Source organism: Mustela nigripes, chromosome 7 (genome assembly GCF_022355385.1).
Source record: "Mustela nigripes isolate SB6536 chromosome 7, MUSNIG.SB6536, whole genome shotgun sequence".
Taxonomy (NCBI): Eukaryota; Metazoa; Chordata; class Mammalia; order Carnivora; family Mustelidae; genus Mustela; species Mustela nigripes.
In genome coordinates this window covers 15,390,408-15,412,137 of record NC_081563.1, presented here as the reverse complement: position 1 = coordinate 15,412,137, position 21,730 = coordinate 15,390,408, and the positions used below count along the sequence as shown (strand labels likewise).

The 21,730-nt window shown below is 45.5% G+C and overlaps 1 protein-coding gene and 1 long non-coding RNA gene across 3 annotated transcripts in view; one reads left to right on the top strand and one right to left on the bottom strand.

Annotated features, from left to right (window-relative positions):
* Positions 1-83: 83 nt before the first annotated feature.
* LOC132022239 (uncharacterized) lies at positions 84-3,749 on the bottom strand. 2 transcript variants are annotated; one of them, XR_009405559.1, is made up of 3 exons: positions 3,664-3,749; positions 3,184-3,363; positions 84-462 (listed from the first exon to the last, which is right to left on the bottom strand). It is a non-coding gene; the product is annotated as an uncharacterized LOC132022239 (long non-coding RNA). The 2 variants fall into 2 exon arrangements; XR_009405558.1 differs by having other exon boundaries at positions 3,184-3,394; positions 3,664-3,729.
* A 559-nt stretch (positions 3,750-4,308) lies between these two features.
* Positions 4,309-21,730, top strand: part of APOB (apolipoprotein B) — a 37,438-nt gene continuing 20,016 nt past the window's right edge. The window contains exons 1-18 of the mRNA XM_059405208.1: positions 4,309-4,399; positions 4,656-4,694; positions 5,640-5,755; positions 6,745-6,890; positions 8,938-9,091; positions 9,941-10,096; positions 11,604-11,728; positions 12,417-12,502; positions 13,666-13,885; positions 14,654-14,881; positions 15,103-15,220; positions 15,327-15,473; positions 16,159-16,370; positions 16,645-16,882; positions 17,451-17,627; positions 18,974-19,165; positions 20,238-20,405; positions 21,081-21,292. Coding sequence (XP_059261191.1) covers positions 4,324-4,399; positions 4,656-4,694; positions 5,640-5,755; positions 6,745-6,890; positions 8,938-9,091; positions 9,941-10,096; positions 11,604-11,728; positions 12,417-12,502; positions 13,666-13,885; positions 14,654-14,881; positions 15,103-15,220; positions 15,327-15,473; positions 16,159-16,370; positions 16,645-16,882; positions 17,451-17,627; positions 18,974-19,165; positions 20,238-20,405; positions 21,081-21,292 — 2,810 coding nt within the window. The 5' untranslated portion in view covers positions 4,309-4,323. The remainder of the gene's footprint in view (positions 4,400-4,655; positions 4,695-5,639; positions 5,756-6,744; positions 6,891-8,937; positions 9,092-9,940; positions 10,097-11,603; positions 11,729-12,416; positions 12,503-13,665; positions 13,886-14,653; positions 14,882-15,102; positions 15,221-15,326; positions 15,474-16,158; positions 16,371-16,644; positions 16,883-17,450; positions 17,628-18,973; positions 19,166-20,237; positions 20,406-21,080; positions 21,293-21,730) is intronic.

Sequence of the window (21,730 nt, the reverse complement as noted above, 5' to 3'; positions counted from 1 at the left end):
TGGGCCTGCATGGTTCCAGCTACAATTCTTTTTTTTTTTTTTTTAAGATTTTATTTATTTATTTGACAGACAGAGATCACAAGTAGGCAGAGAGGCAGTCAGAGAGAGGAGGAAGCAGGCTCCCCGCTGAGCAGAGAGCCCGGTGCGGGCTGGATCCCAGGACCCTGGGATCATGACCTGAGCTGAAGGCAGAGGCTTTAACCCACTGAGCCACCCAGGCGCCCCCCCCCCCAGCTACAATTATTGAGGTCTTCTTTCCAGCTTCTGGGGACCATTTGCAAATACGATGTAGTCATAGGCAGAGAAGAGATAGGCTAATTAGTCCTTGTCTGTACTGGTCCCTATTTGTCAGAGGCGTTTTTTGAACAGCATAGCTGGGAATAATTTGTATCAGATTGCATTTCCTTGTATTATGTCGGTGAGAAGATTTATTTGGCATCATGGTCACTGTTCGTAAATATCCTGGAAGCAATGGGGTATAAATGAATGCCACAGAATCATCCAATAGTATGCAGCAAATTATGTACTGAACATCTGTATCAGGATGTGAACAGCTCGGAACTCAAAATATCAGGCTTCTGGGGGGCCTTTACTAACCCCCACAGTTTGCTTCTGGTAACCAACAGGTGAACCCAATGCAGAGTTTCACTTCTAGAGGCTGCAGCTGGACTATTCAACATTATCTAATTCCTTGAAAACTGGTCAGGTGGCTTCCTAAGGGGGACCCGGGACTCTATGTTTCCTCAGACTGATGGTTCACCCAATGGGACTTTGCATCTAGGAGCCACGAAATCGCCGCTACTCTCTGGGATTAATCTTGGTGACACCAGAATGCATCTCTGCTAGAGTCACTAGTCCGCCTGCTGTGGGAAGGCCCCCATGTGCCTCAGAAAGGGCAGAGATTTCAAATACGCAGAAATGTAAGGAATCATCAAGAGACAAACAGATACTCTGGACTCCGGGAAGCAAAGTGAGGGTTACAGAGGGGAGGGGAGTGGGGGGATGGGGTACCCAGGTGATGGGTATTAAGGAGGACATGTGTTGTGATGAGCACTGGGCGGTATATGTAACTAATGAGTTGTCAAACACTACGTCAAAAACTAATGATGTGCTATACGCTGACTAACGGAACATAATAAAAAAAGAAAGAGACAAGAGGACAGCTATGCCTAACCCTCCTGCATGCCCTGTTCTGCTTTGGCTTTTCCTCAACCCAGATTTCCTATTTTTGTTCTATTAATCTCTGCTTCTTACACAGCAGGGTTAACTAGTTCAGTAGGTATGCTACAAAGATACTTCCGCTCTGATACACACATAGTAAGTTACTTTTCTTTCTTCTCTCTCTCTTTCTCTCTCTCTTTATTTTTATTTTTTATTTTTTTTTTGGCCAGATATCATGCTATCAGTGCAATTACTTACATAACTGTTTCATTTAATTTTCACAAAAATAGCTAGGAGGAAGGTAGATAATTTTAATCCTATTTTAGGGATGACTACACAGAGGCTTAGGAGGGTAGAGTCACTTGCTCAAGGTTATAAACTTCCCAAGAAAGCCAGGACTCAATCTCTGGTCTTCCTGAGTCTAATACTCACACTGGTTTCCTTTACATCAGCTGACCTCTCTGGACCAGTATGTTTTCTGCTCAATGAGTAGCTTATACCATAAGATTTCCTGAATCTTAATTCTATTTAATGTCTCTATGGAAACTAGTTGATATCCTTTGAAACTTAGAACTTGCTGAGGAGAGGGAACTGAGAAATGTTTTACTCAAAGGAAAAAGATGAAGGGGATGCCTGTGGTCACAAACAATGCTAATGTTTTCCAATAGCTTTTGACAAAGGGTCTAAGTAGAGTCATAATTTAAGAAAAGTCCATATATTAATCCTCACAGTATTTCTGTGGACATACTCAGGTCAACTCAACGATTCAACGTTTGCTCCATGGTGCTTGTGTCCTGGGCCCCGTCAGAGGATGGAGTCCAGCACAGGGTGACTCTCTAGAGAAAATGAGGGAAACAGAAGCTAACCCCCATATTTGCTTGTCTTGGGTTTTCTCCTTTAGAGAGGGTGACAGCTCAGAAGCATCCAAACACCCCACAAATTTTCCCAACATCCAAGTTATCAGATTCATTTTTGATTCCCCAATCACAACAATTATGTTCTCTGCTGACACAGACAATGGTACTGAGATGAGACCTCATTCATCATTTCCATTTGGTTCTTCCTACCTAAATTTTTCACCCATTCTCTTTTTTTTTTTTTATTTGCCAAAAAATATGTTATTTTAAAAAATGTATTTCTTTTTTTTTTTTTAATTTTTTATTTTTTATAAACATATATTTTTATCCCCAGGGGTACAGGTCTGTGAATCAGCAATTGCACTATTGGGTATTTACCCTAAAGATACAAATGTAGTGATCCAAAGGGACACATGCACCCGAATGTTTATAGCAGCAATGTCCACAATAGCCAAACTATGGAAAGAACCTAGATGTCCATCAACAGATGAATGGATCAAGAAGATGTGGTATATATACACAATGGAATACTATGCAGCCATCAAAAGAAATGAAATCTCACCCATTCTCTTTAAAGTGAACATGCGTTTCCAAAAATACGAACATCAGCTCCTCCGATGGAAAGTCAGTCATAAAATCATTCTAATAAAATGCTCAGAGAAATGATGTGGGGGGCGGATACTTCTTCCAGACCTTCCACAATTCAGTGGCTCAGGTACCATCAGCCTAATAACACCTTTAATACAGCGTGAATGCAAAACCCGCTGGTCACAGCAGGGAGTTCCGAGGCCCAAGGAGTTCCTGGCTAAAGACCACTATACACCTATAAGGAGAAATGTGGAAACAAGTGCCAGGAACAAGGCCTATGTTGTAGTGTGCATCTCCCCTGAGAGCACGGAAGGAACCTTTCTTTCGTTTTTTGTTTGTTTGTTTGTTTAGGAACCCTTCTGGAACTACCCTTCTCACCACCAGAAGACTGCAACCTTTCACAGGTCGTTTATTCCATCTGGATACAGAGGCACCTACTTGTGACTAGTAAGCACTGGCTCATGCAACAGGCGATCGTGTATCTGGTAGTCCCTGGCTCCGGGTCCTTGCCCCAGCCCCTGCGCTGCACTCCTCCAGCCCTTACTCCCCACCCAGTTTAGCGCTCCTCACAGCCTACCTTCAGGGCCCTCCGGCAGTTTCCCGTCTCTGCATCTGTTCACCAAGTGGACTGGAGGTGCCTTGTGGACAGGCCAGTCTCCCGTGTCGGTTCATCCCTTCTGTCATACCTGAGCTCGGCTCCTGGGTGGATAAAGTCCGCGCGCAGCTGAAATATCCATGCTGTGTGGATTCCCTACAGCTGCGAAAGGAGGCACCTTGTTAAATGTCTCCTGGAGGAAGAAGGGAAGGATTTGTGGAGGAGGCTCTGGGGTGTTTCCAAGGAACATGCTGTCTTCATCCGCCACTCGGTTTCTCCCCGCTGGCCTCCCCATCCCTGGAGGAAACCCAGGAGCTGGTGCATGCAGGGGAAAACCCCCCTCTACCCAGTTTCCCAAGAAGATGGAGGGGGCACCTCAGTGGGATTTCTTGAAGATTTGGACCCTTGGACTCTTGCTGGGACTGGGACTAGGTCCCTCAGGACACTGGGTCAGTCACTCACCAGGCCTCCTGCCCCTTTCCCTCTGCTCCCTCCTGGTGGGCTGAACCCCAGGCAGGTGACCCACAGCCACAGGTACCTATCAAGAGTAGGGGCACCCGGCCACCACGAAGTCCAAAGTTTTGGTGAAAACAAAGTCACTGTTTTGGCGAAAACGGGACAGAAAGGAAAATGTCTCAACCAAGAGGCCATTGAGGACTAGTTCTGGAAATGGCTACAAAGTCAGAGCAGGGAGCTGGGGTGGGTTTTGTCCGGGTGCCTGGTCATCTCCCGAAGGCACTGCTGGGTGGGCGGCGGGGCAGGGTCCAAGTTCCCCCAACCCCACCTCCCAGGGCCCCGTTCTAAACAGGCCCGAGGAGAGGAGCGCAGAGGGGCTGCCCGCTGCGCCTGGCCTCAGCCCCTGGCCGGCCCCTGCTGGCGCTCAGAGGCTGCGGAGACTGGTGTGCAAAAGCAAACAGGCCCGGCTGGCTGCCCTTTGGACCTGTTGCAATTCGCCGGGGCGCTGCGGCCTGGGCGGGCGACCTGGTATAAATGGGGCGCGGGCGCCGGCCGCGCATTCCCTCCTCAGTGCGGGGCGGCGGCCTGCGGGTGCCCGTCCCTGAGGAGCCAGCCGGCCAGCCAGGCGACACGAGGCGCAGCGAGGGAGCCGCCCGCCCCGTCGCCATGGGCCGTCCGAGGCCCGCGCTGCTGCCGGGGCTGCTGCTGCTGCTGCTGCTGGCGGTCGCCGGCGCCGGGGCGCGTGAGTGGGGCGGCCCGGCCTGGGGGCCGCGGGGGCCTGGGTCCCGGGAAGAGGGGTTGGGGGGGCCGGGGACCCGGACCGGCGGTGGCTCGTCCACGTACAACGCAGTTGGGGGGCGGGGACAGCGCAGGCCGGGGAGAGGGTTCTCCAGAACCTGCTTCTCTCCAACGACGCCAGCGGGCCCCCTGCCCGGGAGACCCGGGGCCCCCTGGAAGAGGGGAGAAAACCCAGCGCTGTCTTTCTCCTTTTCTTACAGAGGACGAGGTGCTGGAAAACGCCAGCCCCAGCTGCCCAAGTAAGGCTTTTCCCCACTGGGCGGGGAAGGGCGCCCCCAGCCCCCAGCCCCTCCTTCTGCACCTCAGCTCGCTAAGATGCTGGGATGCTGTGATGGGTGTGCACGGCTCTGAGCCCCAAGAAGCCAGTTCCGTGGGACTCTGCCCTCCTCCAAGGGATCTCAACTCCTTCTGCCTGCATTTCTACTCTGTCCCAAGCGCTTGGCCTGGGGCAGGGACTGTCACTCTCTGGGCCCGGGGGCACTCTACCGAGTCCCCATCACCGTCTGTTTATCAGTGGCTAATCATTGATTCGAAGCACCTGAGGGTGAGGAAATGCTGACTTTAACCTTTGTGGAGAAATCCAGACCCCCACTCCTTCCTATTTACCTGACCTCCAGGGATCAAAGGAGCTGGCCTCCAGGTGGTACCCAGCGCCCTCGGCCGAGCGAGAGGCTGGCCTCTGATGGGACAGCACTGCCATCTTGTGGCCACCTGGCATCACTGCCCTGGTGTTCGTGCCCCAAATGCTCTTTTCCTCAAATTGTTCAGCCAATTCCTCTCACAGTGGAAAACTCCAGAATCCTTAAGACCGTCAGAGATCCCTGAGACTTAATGAACTTTGCCTCAGGAATTTTCAAGCTGAAAAGGCATTAGAGCTATTTGCTTTATGTTGCTGATTCTTAATTCCCCAGTCTCTCTTACAGACTTTCTCAGCCCCATTGTTTAACACTCCCCTCAGATAATACATTCAGAAACTACTGGCAAATTTAAGCAGTATCCTCAACAAAACATAGTGGGGAAGTTAAATCTGTAAAGGGAAATTCAAAATAATGCAAAGTCAATTAAAAATAATTTGAGTTTAATTACCATTTTTTACGATCTTTGCCACGACCTCTCTTTTCCCAGTAGACTACTCTTGGGGGGAATTATCTACTATGTTGCTGACCTATTTCTCCCCATGTTAGAAGGTGCAACTCGCTTCAAGCACCTCAGGAAGTACGTATACAGCTATGAGGCTGAGAGTTCCACCGGTGTCCCCACGGCCGCTGATTCAAGGAGTGCCACCAGGATCAATTGCAAGGTATGAGGAGACAGGAAGAGCCACTGGAGGAACCCAGGGCTCCTGTCCTAGCAGACCCGCTCACGCTAGGACTGCCGTTAATCACAAAGTGAGGGACTGTCTCTGGGTTTGAAAGTCAGCCACTCTGCTGAGTTTTCTGCTGCAAAAAAATTTTGCCAACCAGATTTATTATTCCATTAGCTTCTAAGATGGAACTGGAATACGTGATCTAGAATATTAGCATTGCAGCATGGTAAATTTAACATGAAGAGAGAAGCCCAGGGGGTAAGCCAAAGGAGAGGGGCATCTCAGGAAAGCATTCTAGAGTACAGTTTTTAGACTCGGAGCGAAACAATCTTTGCTTAAGACAAACAGAAAAAAAAAAAAAAAAAAAAGAAAAATGTGAACATGTAGTTTGTTTTCAAAACTTATATCTATCGCTGAAATGATTGTATTCATGTCTGTGTTCACATGGAATGGATCTAAGGGTCACTATTAGGGGCCATGTGGGAAAGAGAAGTCAAGTTGGAAAACAGACCTCTTCTTTCTAGGGCCCCATAGTCTGTGTTGTCTTATAAGGTGGCCATTGGCCACATATGGCTGTTTAAATTGAGTAAAACTTAAACTTCTTAGTTATACCAGCCACATTTCAAGTGCCCATGGCCAGCAGCTCTCCTATCAGAACATTTCAATCACTGCAGAAAGTTCTTGAACAGTGCCAAATAACCCTTACAGATCTCATGTACTCTGGCAGTACATGAAGTTCTGAATAGGCCCCAAGAGATATGAACAGTTAGGTTGCTTGGTTTTTTTGATGACATTAAGGAAACATTTGCCGTTGAAACCAATGATGGCTTTCTTTCTGCTTCTTTGTTCTTCCTCTAGCTCTTAGACTGTATTCCCTCTAACCAGGGGTCCCCAACAGTATTTTCCTCTGTGTCCTGATTAGAGAGTAAGCCCTGGGCTGTGAATGGTCTCATGTTCTTGATGCTGCTTACTACCCTTCTCAGGTTGAGCTGGAGGTCCCCCAACTCTGCAGCTTTATCCTCAGGACAAGCCAGTGCACCCTGAAGGAAGGGTCTGGCTTCAACCCTAAGGGCAGGCCCTCACTGCAGAAGACTGAGAACTCGGAGGATTTTGCTGCTGCCATGTCCAGGTAAGGCAGGGGCCTGTCTGAACTTCTGAGCTCTGAGATTTGCTGGATGTGTTGTGGATATGTGTGTGTGTGCATTCGTGTGTGTGTGTGCACATGTGTGTGTGTGTGTGTGTATCCAGGGAGGGATGAATGCTTGTGTTTTATGTGAGGCCTGTGTGTGAGGACAAACATTTCATTCTGTATTCACTGTGGATCAGGGAATTGCTAAGTTGTCCCAAGAATCAGCAAGAGGTAAACATTATTTACCCTCCCCTAGCGAAGTGCCCCTAATTATCATTTAAATGTGTTTCTAAAAACTCCCATGCTTTAAATCTCCTTGAGACAATAAAGGTGAGATGGTTTGTTTAAACAGGTGAATTCTTGTTTAAAGAATTAAACAAGACCCGTAGCCCCGTGGTCTTCAGGGAAGGTCCAGCAGGACTTGGTGTGGTGCAGGGTCTATTCCACAGGGGGCAGCAAGGCTCAGCCTCAGCAAGTGCAGAGAATGCCAAGTACCCCCCGCCCCTCACTGCCCTGCCCTGCCCAAGACTGTAGTTCTGCCCAAGCATAGTGACCAGGCCACCCTGGTGTTTGCAGCTAGCCTGTCTTCTGATTGATCTATGTCTGTATCGCTCCTGTTGTAAATATTGTGAACATCACCCCTGCCTCGAGTCCAGATCACAGTTGGTAGTGTCCTAAGTGTGTGCAAATACAGACAGTTATAGGTTTTTTGGTCTGGGGGCATCAGAAACTCCCCACCCATCTTTTCGATTTGTTAAACATTAGACATGAAAGCCAGTCCTTTCTCTGCCGAGTAAGCCTTCATGCTTCTGTCTGTTGCCAATATTTTATCCAAGACCTGAATATGTCTGCAGCACAGGGATCAGTGACAGGAGGGACTAGTAGTTTCCTTTTGGGTTTTACCTTCTCCAAACTAAAGGGACTCCTGCTCTTGACTATTACCGGCTTCCCAAGCCTACACTGCAGTATCTGGAACTTTCTGCAAAGATGTTGAGCTATGGAAGATGTGCCTGGTCTCCTTCTCCTGCTTATGACCTACCCAGAGCAGGTGCAGCCCTGAATTTCCAAAAGGAAGTCCCCGAAGGGAAGTCCCTAAGACCATAGTTGATATGGGCTTCAGACATGGTCTCAAGGCTTATTAAAGAGTGATGACCCAACAAATGTATGAAAAGAGGTTCAAATTCACTGTTAGTCAGGAAGTGTAATTAACGTAACAGCAATATATTTATCACATTATGCCCATACGATTACCAAAATATAAAGCAACCAAGGGCCTGTTGCTGGTGACCTCTGAGGAGAAGTGAACATTGCTGGTGGAAATGAGAGCCAATAGTCAATATCTGTTATAATTAAAAACTTACTACCTCTGACATAGCAATTTCAAAAGGCTGGGACTCTCGCCCATGAAGAGAAGAGCAGTAATGTGTGAAGATAATATGCATAAGCATGTTTATTTCAGTGTTGTTCATGTGGGAGGGAAAAATCCAGAAAGAAAGTGAATCCCATCAAATAGAGGGAATGTCTGAATCAATTATATATAACCATAAAATGAGAAAGTTCTATAGCTTAAAAAAAAAAAAAAATCTGTCAGACCTGTACCAATGGAGTCAAAGGATTTCTGTGGCATATAATTGAGAAAAGAAAGATGGGGGGAAATGTGAAAACATTGTGTCGTCTATGTAAAAGAAGCAATGAAAAAATCTTTATGCGTGAATGTTTCCACCCCACACCTCTAGATAGGAGTGTCTGAGTGTGGAGAGAGAAGTGGAAAACCCAGTGAGTTATTCTGTAAGGAACATGACAGCAGAGACTGGTGTGGGTAGAAAACAGAGTGAGGATGCATAAGGCAAGAAAAGCAGGTAAAGAAGTCAAAGAATACAAAAAACATACACATATTTGTACACTTTTTTGAAAAATGTACACTTATAAAGAAAAGATGGGGGAAAAAAAACAGTAAGTAAAAGGAGATGCAAAGCTACCTAGCTTACATCCAACAGGCTTACAGCGGAAAAAGGACACGTCTGTGACCTCACTGTCTCTGAAACAGGCACGAGCTCAGGCTGGCCATTCCTGAAGGGAAGCAAGTTTTACTTTACCCAGAGAAGGAAGAGTCTATACATATCCTGAACATCAAGAGAGGCATCATCTCTGCCCTCCTGGTTCCCCTGGAGACAGAAGCTGATAAACAAGAGTTGTTTCTGGTGAGAATGCAGAAAATTGATAACCATGCCCTTTGAACTCATCTTCACAAATTTGAGCTGGGTCCCACTCTGTATATAAAGTGGATTATTGACTTAGCCACATGACTAGCTACGCCCAGGAGGCCCTGTACTGGTGAGAAGTGCTGGTACCCAGGGCTCTTCCTGTCCCCTGGGCTCACTGATGGATTCCCTTCTGAGCAGATAGAGAAAAGAGCCTAATTTTAAAGCAGTATTTGAGGAGTCCTGACCACCATACTCTTCTGTTTGATTTTTTGTGTCCCCACAAGATATAACACAGTAAAGCTCTGTGTATTTTAAACCCAGAAAATAATGGAATCTGTTGCTAGCCTCTCTCAAGAATTTGAAGTTTTGATCCAAGAGAGAATTCAATTTAGTTGAATCCCATGAACATTTTTGAGCCCTTACTATGTTCTAAGTTCTATACTCTGCTCCACTTGGAGAAGACATAGATGTGTCCTGCAGAGACCTTTCGTAATATGCTCGGGATCTGTGGAGAGAACCAAGACACACTGAGCACCAGGCAGACTGGAATCCTTGCTGTAAGGAAGCAATAGAGAAAATCCTCTGAGAGCACAGAATGTAGTCAGAGTCTGCTGGGAACTAGGTGGCCAGGCGAATGTGCCTCAGAACCAGAACCACCCTTCATGGCTTTCTCAGTCTAGCTCTGGAGTAGCAGCAATGCCCACTGTCAGCCTAGGAGGAAGAAAATCCTTTCCCAATCCATGGTGCTCCTGCCTTTTCTCCCAGGCTCCTTTCCTAGCCCCTCTAAAGCATCCAGAGCTGTTTTTCCCACATTGAATACACCTGTTGTATCTTCTACTCCCATAGGATACTGTGTATGGAAACTGTTCCAGTGACTTAACTGTTAAAACAAAGAAGGCAAATGTGGCAACAGAAATATCCATTGAAAGGAACCTGGAGAAGTGTGATCACTTCAAGGCCGTTAGCACAGGAGTTAGCCCACTTGCTTTGATCAAAGGCATGGTAAGTTTCACATCCACGTCGCTCCTTGCAATGAACACTGTCCTCTTGAGTCTTAAAATTCTGGAATGTTAGAGAGCTGGTAAGAATTTTAGGGAAGAATCAACCCAGACTCATTTTCGTCTAGACTATAGCAGGAAACTGAGGACAGGAAAGGACTGCCCAAGGCCACGTGACCTGTTATTAATTGAACCAAGACCAGAGTCAGGTTCCTGACTTCCCAGTCCAGAGCTCTGACCTTCTTGCTGTCTTTCTGTTACTGACACCGAACCATCCACCATCCCTGGAGAGTAATGACTGTCCATCCCTGAAAAGGTTCTAGAGCTTAATGGAGGATAGCAAAGCCATCTACTGCTGTTTCCTACAAGAGGACTGGATGTCCCCAGCTCCAGGCATCCAACCTCTGAGGAAGTCCCAGGACCTGTTTTCTGCCCTCCTCTCCCTCACTCCTATGAAGTGACATTACCAAGAGCATTCCAGTGTCCTATCCTTTCGTCCCATGTATGACCCTGCTCAATGCCTGGCCTCTCTGCCCCCTGCCTAGGCCAGCCTCTTAGTATTAGCCTTCTCTCCTGTCACCTCAACAGGGATCACTAAGCACCATATTACCAGAGCTTACCCAGTGCCTTGTAATCTTCTGGGACATAAATCACAGCTTATCTCAATAAACAGGAAGGACATGAGCAATCACTGCCATGCTTGGCAATGTTCCTGGTCATTGTCCTTGAGGCTGAATATATGATGTCTGACAGCCACAAGGGTCATATTAAGAAGAAGCCAAGGCACTGGCTTGTGTGTCTTTTCTGAGAACTGGCTGTATGCTTAGCCCCACTCTGGGCAGAACTGAAGGTCAGAGACAGTAGCAAATGAACCATGGGCCTTTCCTTTGTACTTACAGTCTAATCCAGGAACGAGGTTCCTACGCATGCCAAAAAGGACAATAAATCGCATACTAGATAAAGTTATAAACTGACCAGTGCAGACAAGCAATCCTAACCCTGACCAGGAAGGAGAAAGCACTATTTACATAGTTCAATGGGAAAATTTGGTGGTAGATCTGCTTAGAGGGAATGGTGGGCGGGTATCCATCAGTCTAGCCTCAAAGATTTATGGGGGATGTGGAGCATGAACCTGTAAGATACAAAGGATGTGAGAGACCTAAGACATAAGGACAGGCTTCTAGGCAAAGAAAACTTAAGAAGCAGTGTGAAGTGTTAATGTGTGGTGGGTGGGTAGGTGTATAATACCTGGTTAGATATACTTTGTGCAGGATGAGATGTTCATTGGGGTGGAATAAGAAGAGTCTACAGCTTGACTCCGCTTTGGGTATACTGAGTTATTGCATCCCTTTGTCTACATGCCAAGTACCAAGTTTCCTTCTTTAACTGAGTTTATCTAGTGGGGCAGAACTCCCATCTCCCATCTTCCTTGAAGTTAAATGCCCATGGCAGAAGAATCAGGTTCAATCCCCAGAGGCTGATAAACACGTTTTTTCTAATCTCATTTACAGCTCCACCCCTTCTCAACTCTGATTAGCAGTAACCAGTCCTGCCAGTACACTTTGGACCCCAAGAAGAAGCATGTGTCGGAAGCCATCTGCAGGGAGCAACACCTGTTCCTGCCTTTATCCTCCAAGTAGGTCACCTTCTGCACCCTGATTCATTATTTATGGGTTGACGGGAGACGAGTGCTTCTCAGTACCCTGTTCCGAGCAAGGCTGTGTTTGGAGGAGACTGTGAGGAGGTACAAAGCAGAGCCCAACCCCATCTCTCTTTTCAAGCTAACAGATAATTAAGCAAGAAAATCTTAGGTATACAAAACAGTTTGAGACCAACAAAAGATATCTTAGACCCAGACTCTAAGGGTTATGGATCAGGAAAAACCAAGGATCATTGCAGGCTGCCCTGGTTAAAAAGGCTTTATCAAAGATTTGGGATTGGGACCAGAGACTGGTATATCCCAATCCATTTTGAAACCTGAGACATCAACTAGTGTTTACTGATTAATTGCTCTATTCTTGGCATTGTTCTGAGGGAGAGACACAGGAGTTTCAAGGCACAGTGTTAGTCCCTACCCTCTGGGGACTCCAGAGTAGTGAAAGGGGTAAGTTACAGATGTCCCTCTAATGGAAGGGCAGGTAGCATGACCAGGAGGAGGTGGAGGGTGTTCATTGGCAGGGAAGGAGGTCAAGAGGCTGGATTCAATGGTTTGAAAGGTAGGCAGGATTTGGGTAGAAGTAGAGAGGGAAACATTCAACATGAAAAGAATAGTACTCTCTAGGGAACTGGCTATCCATGACATGATGTGCTTCCTTTGTTACCAGGAGTCAGTATGGGATGAATGCACAAGTTACACAAACTTTGAAACTTGAAGATACACCTAAGATCAACAGCCGCTTCTTTGAGGAAGGTAAGATTTTATATGTATATTGTTGCCAGGACCTGGAAATCTGCCCAAAACATAGCATGTATTATGGCTAGGAGATGCCTGCTGACCGGTGAGTCCAGTGGGGTTTGACGTTCTGGGTATGGGCTCCTCTAGTGAGAAAGCATATCCCCTTCAAAATGTTAAGTGCCAACGCAATAAACGAAAAGGAGAAGTATCCCAAAGCTACCTCGGTTTTCATAAAAAGGAAATTGGCCTCCTAAGTCTACCTTTGGTAGGTCTGACAACCTCCTACACTCTGAAATAAGCCTGGGACCTGGATGAGGTGGGGCAAGTGGGAGAGGCCCTTCGGAGTCAGGAATTAGTCTTTAGAGCAGGAAAAAAACCGTAGCAATCTCTAGTCTAACCCTAACCCTGCATTTGTCTTATATTTAAATCAGTCTTGTGCATTCCCTCATTGTTCCCTCATATGCAACCTGTGATGTCAGGTGGTAGCCGTGTGTGTTTTTATACCCATTCTACAGAGGGTGAAATGAAACTTGGAGAGGCTTGTGATATATCCAAGGTCTCCAAATATTGGTAGTGCAGAATCAGCCCTCGGGTCTAATTGAAGCCAGGGCTCTTTCCATTGCATCACATTTCCCCCATGAACCCCACATTTTCCACATTAACTCCCATCCTGGCATAGGTCAGGGCAGGGTGATGAAAGAGACACAGAAGCGTTTTCCCCCATCAGCTTCTTATAGATCCCATTGGAAAAAAGGGCAGGTAAGCATCAATGGGTCTAGCCTCAGCCATAGTCATGTCAGTGGCTGCTACAGTCTTGTCTAGTTCCTTCCAGCAGAGAGGTAATCTGATCAAATTCAGATAAGCCTGGATTCAGTTGCAGCTCTGCCCCTTATACTCAGAGAGGTCTTAGGCAAGGAGAGTTGCTCATCTCTGGGTCTCAGTTCCCTTATCTTTAAATTGAAGAATAATAATGAACCCATAGGACAGTGTGATGAGTCAGTAAAAACACTGAAGTCGAACACCAAGCACAGAGCCAGATACATAACAAGTATTGAGTATAGGATAGTTTTCTTTTCCTCTTTGCTGTACCTCCCTAATTTCCAATTTTCAGTAGACCAGGAATCAGTTGAAATGTAGAGGTAAGCAAGAACCCCTTTGACACCCCCCCCCCTTTCCAGGCACTGAAGTGGTGGGTCTTGCCTTTGAGCGCACCAAGTCCACACCACCCCCACAGCAGGCTGAGGCCATTGTGAAGACTATCCAGGAGCTGCAGACATTGCATGTCTCCGAGCAGAATGCCCAGAGAGCTAACCTCTTCAGGAAACTCATTACTGAACTGAGAAGTCTCAACAAGGAGGCCTTCACATCCGTCTTGCCAAAGCTGATCGAGGTGTCCAGGTATTTCTTTAATGGTGGTAGCCATATATTTTGTATGACCTGTGGTAGGGGGCTAAACTTTCAAACCTTGGCCAAGCAGAAAATCTCAGAGGCCACTGAAATATCAATCCAATAATTCCACTATTAATTAATCAATTAATGTTTGCTGGATAGAGAAATATCAGCTAATGTGCTTAGAGTTCTATGGGACGGACACACACACACACACACACACACACTCCCATGCTGCATTCAAGGCAGATAGGCATTTCTGTGTCAAAATGGGAGAGCAATGTTTCCCACCTTTTGATGGGTAACTTCTAGTTCCTCATTCTATTGTGAGTACCTTGGAAAGTTGGGGAGGAAAAGAAGTCTGTGCCCTCCGGAAGCCTACACTAGTGGAGAGAGAACTAGGCAAACAAAGTGATACTGTGATTTCTCCATACTTTAAGGCACTGGTTCTAACTGTTGGGAAGACCAGAGGAAGGACTAAGGACCGAAATGAGGCCATGCCAGTGCTTGTCTGGCACGGTCTATGTTCTGAATGAAAGGCAGTGATAACCATCCTCTTTGGGCTCTGGGGTCCCTCTGGGGTCCTTCTTGAGCCTTTCCTCCGTGGTGCTTCTCCAGTGGACAGTGCTTGTAGAGAAGGCTTCCTGCTTCCTGGGATCTGTGTTGGATTTTGGGAGATGGTCAGATTTGGAGAGCGAATCTCAGAAATCATGGGCCAAGGATATTGGAGCTGCCTGAAGGTGATCTCTGTAACCTTCTCTGTTCTTTCCTTCTCAGCCCCATCACCTTACAAGCCTTGATTCAGTGTGGACAGCCCCAGTGTTATACTCACATCCTCCAGTGGCTGAGAAGTGAAAAGGCCAACCCCCTCCTGATAGATGCAGTGACTTACCTGATAGCCCTGATGCCAGAGCCCTCAGCAGAGAGACTGCAGGAGATCTTCAGCACAGCAAAGGAGCAGCAGAGCCGGGCCACTCTATATGCTCTGAGTCACACAGTCAACAAGTGAGTTTCACACTGCTTCTCCTAGTGGGAGCTGAGGAAGACCCCCACATCTCTGTACTAAGATTATACCCCACCTTCCACTTTCAGACTCTCTTGCGTACTCTTGTTTTTTCCACTAGCTATGTTGAGAGCAAAGACTTGAAATAAGAAATATTCACACACAAGTTTGTATCTTAAATAAACTTGGCTGTGCTTGCTAAGTCCTAACTCTCATTCTGCAGCTATCATAAGGCTAACCCCTTGGTGACTCAGGACCTACTTGATGTTGCTGATTACCTGTTGGAACAGATTCGTGATGACTGCACTGGGAACCAAGATCACACCTACTTGATTCTGAGGGTACTTTCAGCCTTTTGTAGGACATGCATTGTTTCAGAAGCAATTTCATGAACACCCCCTACTTCTCCTTCTGCACCTGACTTTCCCTTGTTTCTTTTCAATACAGGTCATTGGAAATATTGGCAGAACCATGGAGACAGTAACCCCAAGACTCAGGTCTTCAGTCCTGAAGTGTATCAAAAGTACCGAGCCATCCCTGCTGATTCAGAAGGCTGCCATCCAGGCCTTGCGGAAAATGGAGCTTAATGATGAGGTGAAGTCCACAGAGGAAGTCCGAGTGTAAAAACTTTAGTCAGATTAACAAGGACTTGGAAAGAGATTCTAAATCTCATCATTCTACTGCTTTCTAATTGCCAATTTCAACAAGCCTCTTGACTGCCTAGCAGTATGTGGACAAGACAGAAATAAGAGACCACAGTCCTACTCTAGCCTCAGAATATGAGATTTTAGTTACATGCTGTCCCCCTTCCAGATCAACCATCACTCTCACCTTAGGAAAACATGAACATGCTTAATTTCCACCATCTTCCCAAATTGGGTGCAAAACGCTTATTTATTTGGAAATAAATAAGAGCTTTGGAAAACGCCTTATTTATTCACTCCAAACTCTCACTTTCCCTTCCCACCTACATTCCTGCATTGAAATAACTTACAGTTAAACAGATTTGTTTTCACTTATAGTAGCAGATCTTCCTCAAGTCCCAACTTGAGTATGTTAATGCAGTTGGATGTAACGTGCATTTAATCTGAGACCCTTCCTTGAGCTGGTTGTTCTGAGGGACACTGGTGAGAAGATACCATACCAGCATTTGAAAAGCTATCAGAAAGAAATTTGACTTCTATGTAGTAAACCACCAGCAGACCACACTGGTGTTTGCCAGGCATGTTCTGTGTTCTGACCAAAGGACAGTGGTAACAGTCTCCTTTTTTGGATACAGGTCCGGGAAGTCCTTCTTCAAGTTTTCCTCAATGATGCCTCTCCAGGGGATAAGCGACTAGCTGCCTATCTCATGCTGATGAGGGGCCCTTCCCAGTCAGATATTAACCAAATCATCCAGCTTCTTCCACGGGAACAGAATGAGCAAGTGAAGAACTTTGTGGCTTCCCACATTGCCAACATCCTAAACTCAGAAGAACTGTATATCAAAAAGTAAGTAACAGTAACTTTCCCACATCTGCCACAAAGGGCAAAGAGTAATTTCCCATCCCCCTCATTCCTAAAGCCCACTGCCTGCCCTTTATGGAGTGTTCTTTCTTCTGGACAACATGCACACAAAAATGCAGCAGTCCTGAGCCAAGCTCTTGGGCAAATGAAATCCAGATCGTTTGGTAGCATTCGGCAATCCATATTTCCTTGGGGTGAGAGAGACATGGATTTGTAACATGGTGAGTAAGCTAAAAATATGCTCCCTGTTTCCATCTAGCTTGAAAAAGTCAGTGGAAGAAGCTCTGAAAGGATCTCAACTCCCAACCATCATGGACTTCTCAAAATTTTCCCGGAACTATCAGCTTTCCAAGTCTGTTTCCTTGCCATCACTTGACCCTGTCTCAGCCAAAATTGAGGGAAATCTCATATTTGATCCAAATAATTACCTTCCTAAAGAAAGCATGCTGAAAACAACCCTCACTGTCTTTGGATTTGCTCCAGGAGATCTCTTTGAGGTATGTGTGAGACTTAGAAGAAGCTCCCATTCTTTCTCTAGTTCGGTACAACTCCATAAATAGAAAGTCAAGGTGGGGCATGAGCCAGCCTGGGAGGAGCTAAGATCAAGCAGCTCATTCCTACCATCAGTTTGAGGCCACCTTCTTTCCCTCCTCCCTCGCCCTCCTGCCTTCTAGCTAAAGGTCACCTGAAGCATGATGCTGTAGTATTAAGGGAAATGTTGATGTCTTAGGGAAGCCCTTAGATCCAAAGCCAACAAAACACATGGGCTGTGCAATCAGACTGATCTGGTTCAAACCCCAAATTCATTCCCAATCTGAATCTCTTGTTTAATTGCTTATCCTCTCTGACCTTAGCCTTTTCTGGAAAAAGGACAAGTAACAAGTTCTGCCTTTCAAGATTCTTGTAAGATTTAAAGAAGACAACTCCTGTGGTTGCCGAGTTCAGCTCCTACTGCATAGTATCCATTAAATACTTGTTTAATTAAATGGACATTAAAGAGGGATTGGAGGCTGACATGGAACAAAGCAACCTGATGGCATTTTCTTGCCTGATTTTCTTTCTCAGATTGGTTTGGAAGGGAAAGGTTTTGAGCCAACATTGGAAGCTCTTTTTGGAAAGCAAGGATTTTTCCCAGACAGTGTCAACAAGGCTTTGTACTGGGTTGATAACCAAGTTCCTGATCATGTCTCCAAGGTCTTAGTTGACCACTTCGGCTATACCAAAGATGATAAACGTGAGCAGGTATGTTTTCATTAAGAAAAGCTTTGGATCTCAATGCAAAACATTTTCCTCCTAGCCTAGAAGTCGTCAAGGAGCTATCTAACTGAAATGACAATTGTGGCTATTATTAACCAGTCCCGTGGAAGTAAAGACTAGGGTCCTCTGCAGTTATAAGCCTCCTAGAGATTCAATGTGCCCAGGAGCCAGACTTATTAGATGATTACCTGTGGAAATTCTGGGGCATGGATTTGAATTCTGACCTTACTGTTTTCAAACTGTGCACACCTGAGAAAACTGCTTGATACTCTGTCTGTTTCTACATCCCCAGAGTGCTAATAATTCATACCTCACTGGGTTATTTAAAGACTAAATGAAATAAAGTATGTAAAATGCTAAGCAGAGTGCATGACTGGTACTGATTGTTCAATAAGCAGATATTATTTTAATTTTTGAATTCTTATTTTCCTTATTAACCGCTTTCTTCGGCTCTTACTCGTATAGCGAGAGCAAAATCTACTTTGAAGCTAACATAAGCCCCCACTTAAGGAGTAGAAAATAGATAGTATAATCTGGAGTTTCTCATTCTTTAGTTTTTTGCTACTCCAAGTCTGATTCAGTCATTGGCTCACATCACGGTTTGTTAGAAACGCAGGTTCTGAGACCCCATTGAGATCTACTGCATCAGAACCTGCATCTTAATGACACTCCCTAGGTGACCTGTATGTACATTTCAGTTTGAAAAGCAGGGCAATAATTTACTCCTAGATGCCAACAGATGGCCCAAACCTCCACTTTCTAATTTACTCATGTCCCCGTGAGGCTGGGGCCCTTTGCTCTGTTGGAGTCTGTCAGTCGTTCTTTTTATTTTTTTTCCCTCATGTATAAGCATCAGTCTATGGTGTTCTTCTAATCTCTAAGAAGAACTTATCTAGGATAAGGTGTTTTTCAAGGTTTTGGCCAATTTATATAGCAGCTATATTTTCTCAAGAAACCCCTGGTATTCATCTCTCATCAGAGGAAAAAGGGGTAATCAGGAGATATCTTCTATTCTTGGTGAGCCCTAGCAATCCTGGGATCCTGGAGAACAGAGGTCCCTCTTATTATGTCTGCATTCAAGTTTCCAACAGCATGGAGACACCTCCTATCCCTGATAAGACCTCAGTTTCTTTTTTTTTTTTTCATCTCAATTTGGTAAAGCTATCTATCTTTCAATAAAAGGCAGGAGTGATTTCGGTGGCTTCCCTATATCCCCACCTGTGTATTTATGTCTAACCCACCACGGCTGCAGTAGATGGCCCCACAGGAGGACTCTAAAGGTGTGTGACGATGCTGACATCTCATTAGACATTTTATTGTTAAAATCCCAGGACATGGTCAATGGAATTATGCTCAATGTCAAGAAACTGATCAAAGATTTGAAATCCAAAGAATTCCCAGAAGCCAGAGCCTACCTCCGCATCTTGGGAGAGGAGCTTGGCTTTGTCAGGCTCCATGATATCCAGCTCCTGGGAAAGCTGCTGCTAGATGGTGTTCACACTCTTCCTGGTATCCCCCAGATGGTAAGTAGGCCAGGCGCCATCACAAGCAATGAGATTAGCCCATGCCCTTTGTAGATCTCCCAGACCCCTAAGATCCTGTCCCACAAACCAGAGAAGGTGCTTATACTTCCTTCAGGGAAGCAGTTTGCTTTGAATTTCAGAAAGGAAGATTCTTGGATTGCAAAGAATTGGTAACATTTAGAAATTAGGCCTTTGATAATATTAGGTGTATCTTTTGAGGGCATCCATTTGTTCATATGTGTTTCTCTATATCTATGCTACAAGTTCTCTATATCAAATGATTATGAAATCATTTGTATAGTATTTGAAAAACTGTTATCCACTATCTAAATATGAGTTATAGTTTCCATCATTATTAATTTATGCATAAGGGAGAAAAATGTGTAAATATATCTCCTGGTATTTGATAAATAATAATGTTGGCTTTAAGAAACCAGATTTCAAGTTATTTTCTAAAAATGTTTTTTAAAAAAAAATCATACTAATATGTTCATCATCTCAGTAGCTTGTCAATTTAAAAAAAATGGTTTTGGGGTATGTGGATGGCTCAGTTGGTTAAGCAGCCCACTCTCGGTTTCACTTCGGGTCAAGATCTCAGGGTCCTAGGATGAAGCCCTGAGTCAGGCTCTGTGTTCAGCAGTGTGTGTGCTTGTCTCTCTCTCTCTGTCCCTCCCCCACTCTAAAATAAATCATTCTTTTAAAAGAGTTGTTTTATCATAATAGATTATACTTCAGTAAGCCCTCATTTCCATGTAGACTCCAAATAACCAGAATTAATCCTTGCCATCCAAGGCTACTTAAAGCTCAGAAAGCTCTGAGGCCCAGCCCTATTCTTAAGTGACTCTGAACCACTAGTTCAAAATGACATGGTATCTGGGAAGGGCAATTTCTTACATCCCATTCTGTTGAAACCAGTAATCATGCATTTGATCAAATCCTCAGCTAATCAAAATATGCTAGTCTGTTCCTTTCTGGATAAAGAAGAACAGTTACTGTCTGAGATGTGGGAGACTGCCTTTCACAAATCCCACTTGGATGAGGCTTACTTGTCGTTGCCATCTTGGATCTACAGATTAGAGAGGCCATCAGGAAGGGCTCAGTGAATGACTTGTTTCTTCACTACCTCTTCATGGACAACGCCTTTGAACTGCCCACTGGACTTGGATTACAACTGCAAGTCTCCTCCTCTGGGGTCATCACTCCTGGAATCAAGGCCGGAATGAAGCTAGAAATAGCCAATGTAAGACCCTGTTCACTTTTTCATTCCTCAGGTTGTTCATTTCCTCCACGGCGGGTTTCTTGTATGATTTTAAAATGTGTGTAGTTCAAGTTGAAGTACATCATCCCTGTCATCACCTTATTCATTTTTCAAAAATTTTTATTTATTTTTTAAACTTCTTTTCAGTGTTCCAGAATTCATTGTCTATGCACCACACCTGGTGCTCCATGCAATACGTGCCCTCCATAATACCCACCACCTGGTACCCCGACCTCCCACCCCCCTGCCCCTTCAAAACCCTCAGATTGTTTCTCAGAGTCCACAGTTTCTCATGACTCATCTCCCCCTTCCTCATTTTTATAAAAAAAACTTTAGCATTCCACTAGGAGGCTCCACCTGGCTAGCTCCTAGCAGTAAGGAACAAGCTATTCTCAAGAAAATCTGATTCCTGTCCTCTTTTCATCCTATTCCGTTAACTTTAAGCAGCTCAGGCACTTCCTGGTGCTGGTATCAGTGTAGTGTGGCTCTGGGGAACTGACAACATGGCTTTTCTTCCTCCAAAGAAATCACAGTAATGTTTCCTGAGGCGTGAGTGGTCCAGACATGTGTGCCCAGGGATGGGGAAGGGTGGTTGATCTGACTGCACAGGGACATGGGTATTTAATGAAGCTGAACAGGTCATTTTCTGATTTACAGTTGCAGATGGGGCTGGTGACAAAGCCCTCTGTGTCTGTGGAGTTTGTGACAAACATGGGCATCGTCATCCCAGACTTTTCAAGGACCGGGATCCAAATGAACACCAACTTCTTCCATGAGACAGGCCTGGAGATGCAAGTTGCCTTGAAAGCTGGGCAGCTGAAGTTCATCGTTCCTTCTCCAACGAGGCCAGTCAAGCTGCTCAGTGGCAGGTAATCCATCCGCCAGAGGGGACTAGCCAGTGTGAGAGGGAGAGTGGAAACTGGGTCGGTAGGACTTGACTGCCTGAGATAATTCAGGGCCCCGTGATCTTGGGGGTGTTGGGGGAGAGAAGGTAGTGACTTACCTAGTTTTAACGTAGGTTAGACTCACCAAATAATACCAATTTCCTCGACTGTCCAGGTTTCGCCAAATTGACATTTAGGACTCACTGATTCATCACTTAATAGATTATGTTTTTTTGTTGTTTTTGTGTTTGTTTTGAGAATGAAGAAACATAAACTCTAGAGAAATCATCCTTGGGAAATGAACCTTTTTTTCACAGGAAAAATACCAGGGAACATACTAATCTGTGGTAGCTAGCTCAGTGGATAAAGCATGAGAGTCCTAATCTCATGATTATGGGAAGCAGCATATATGGAGAGCTCCAT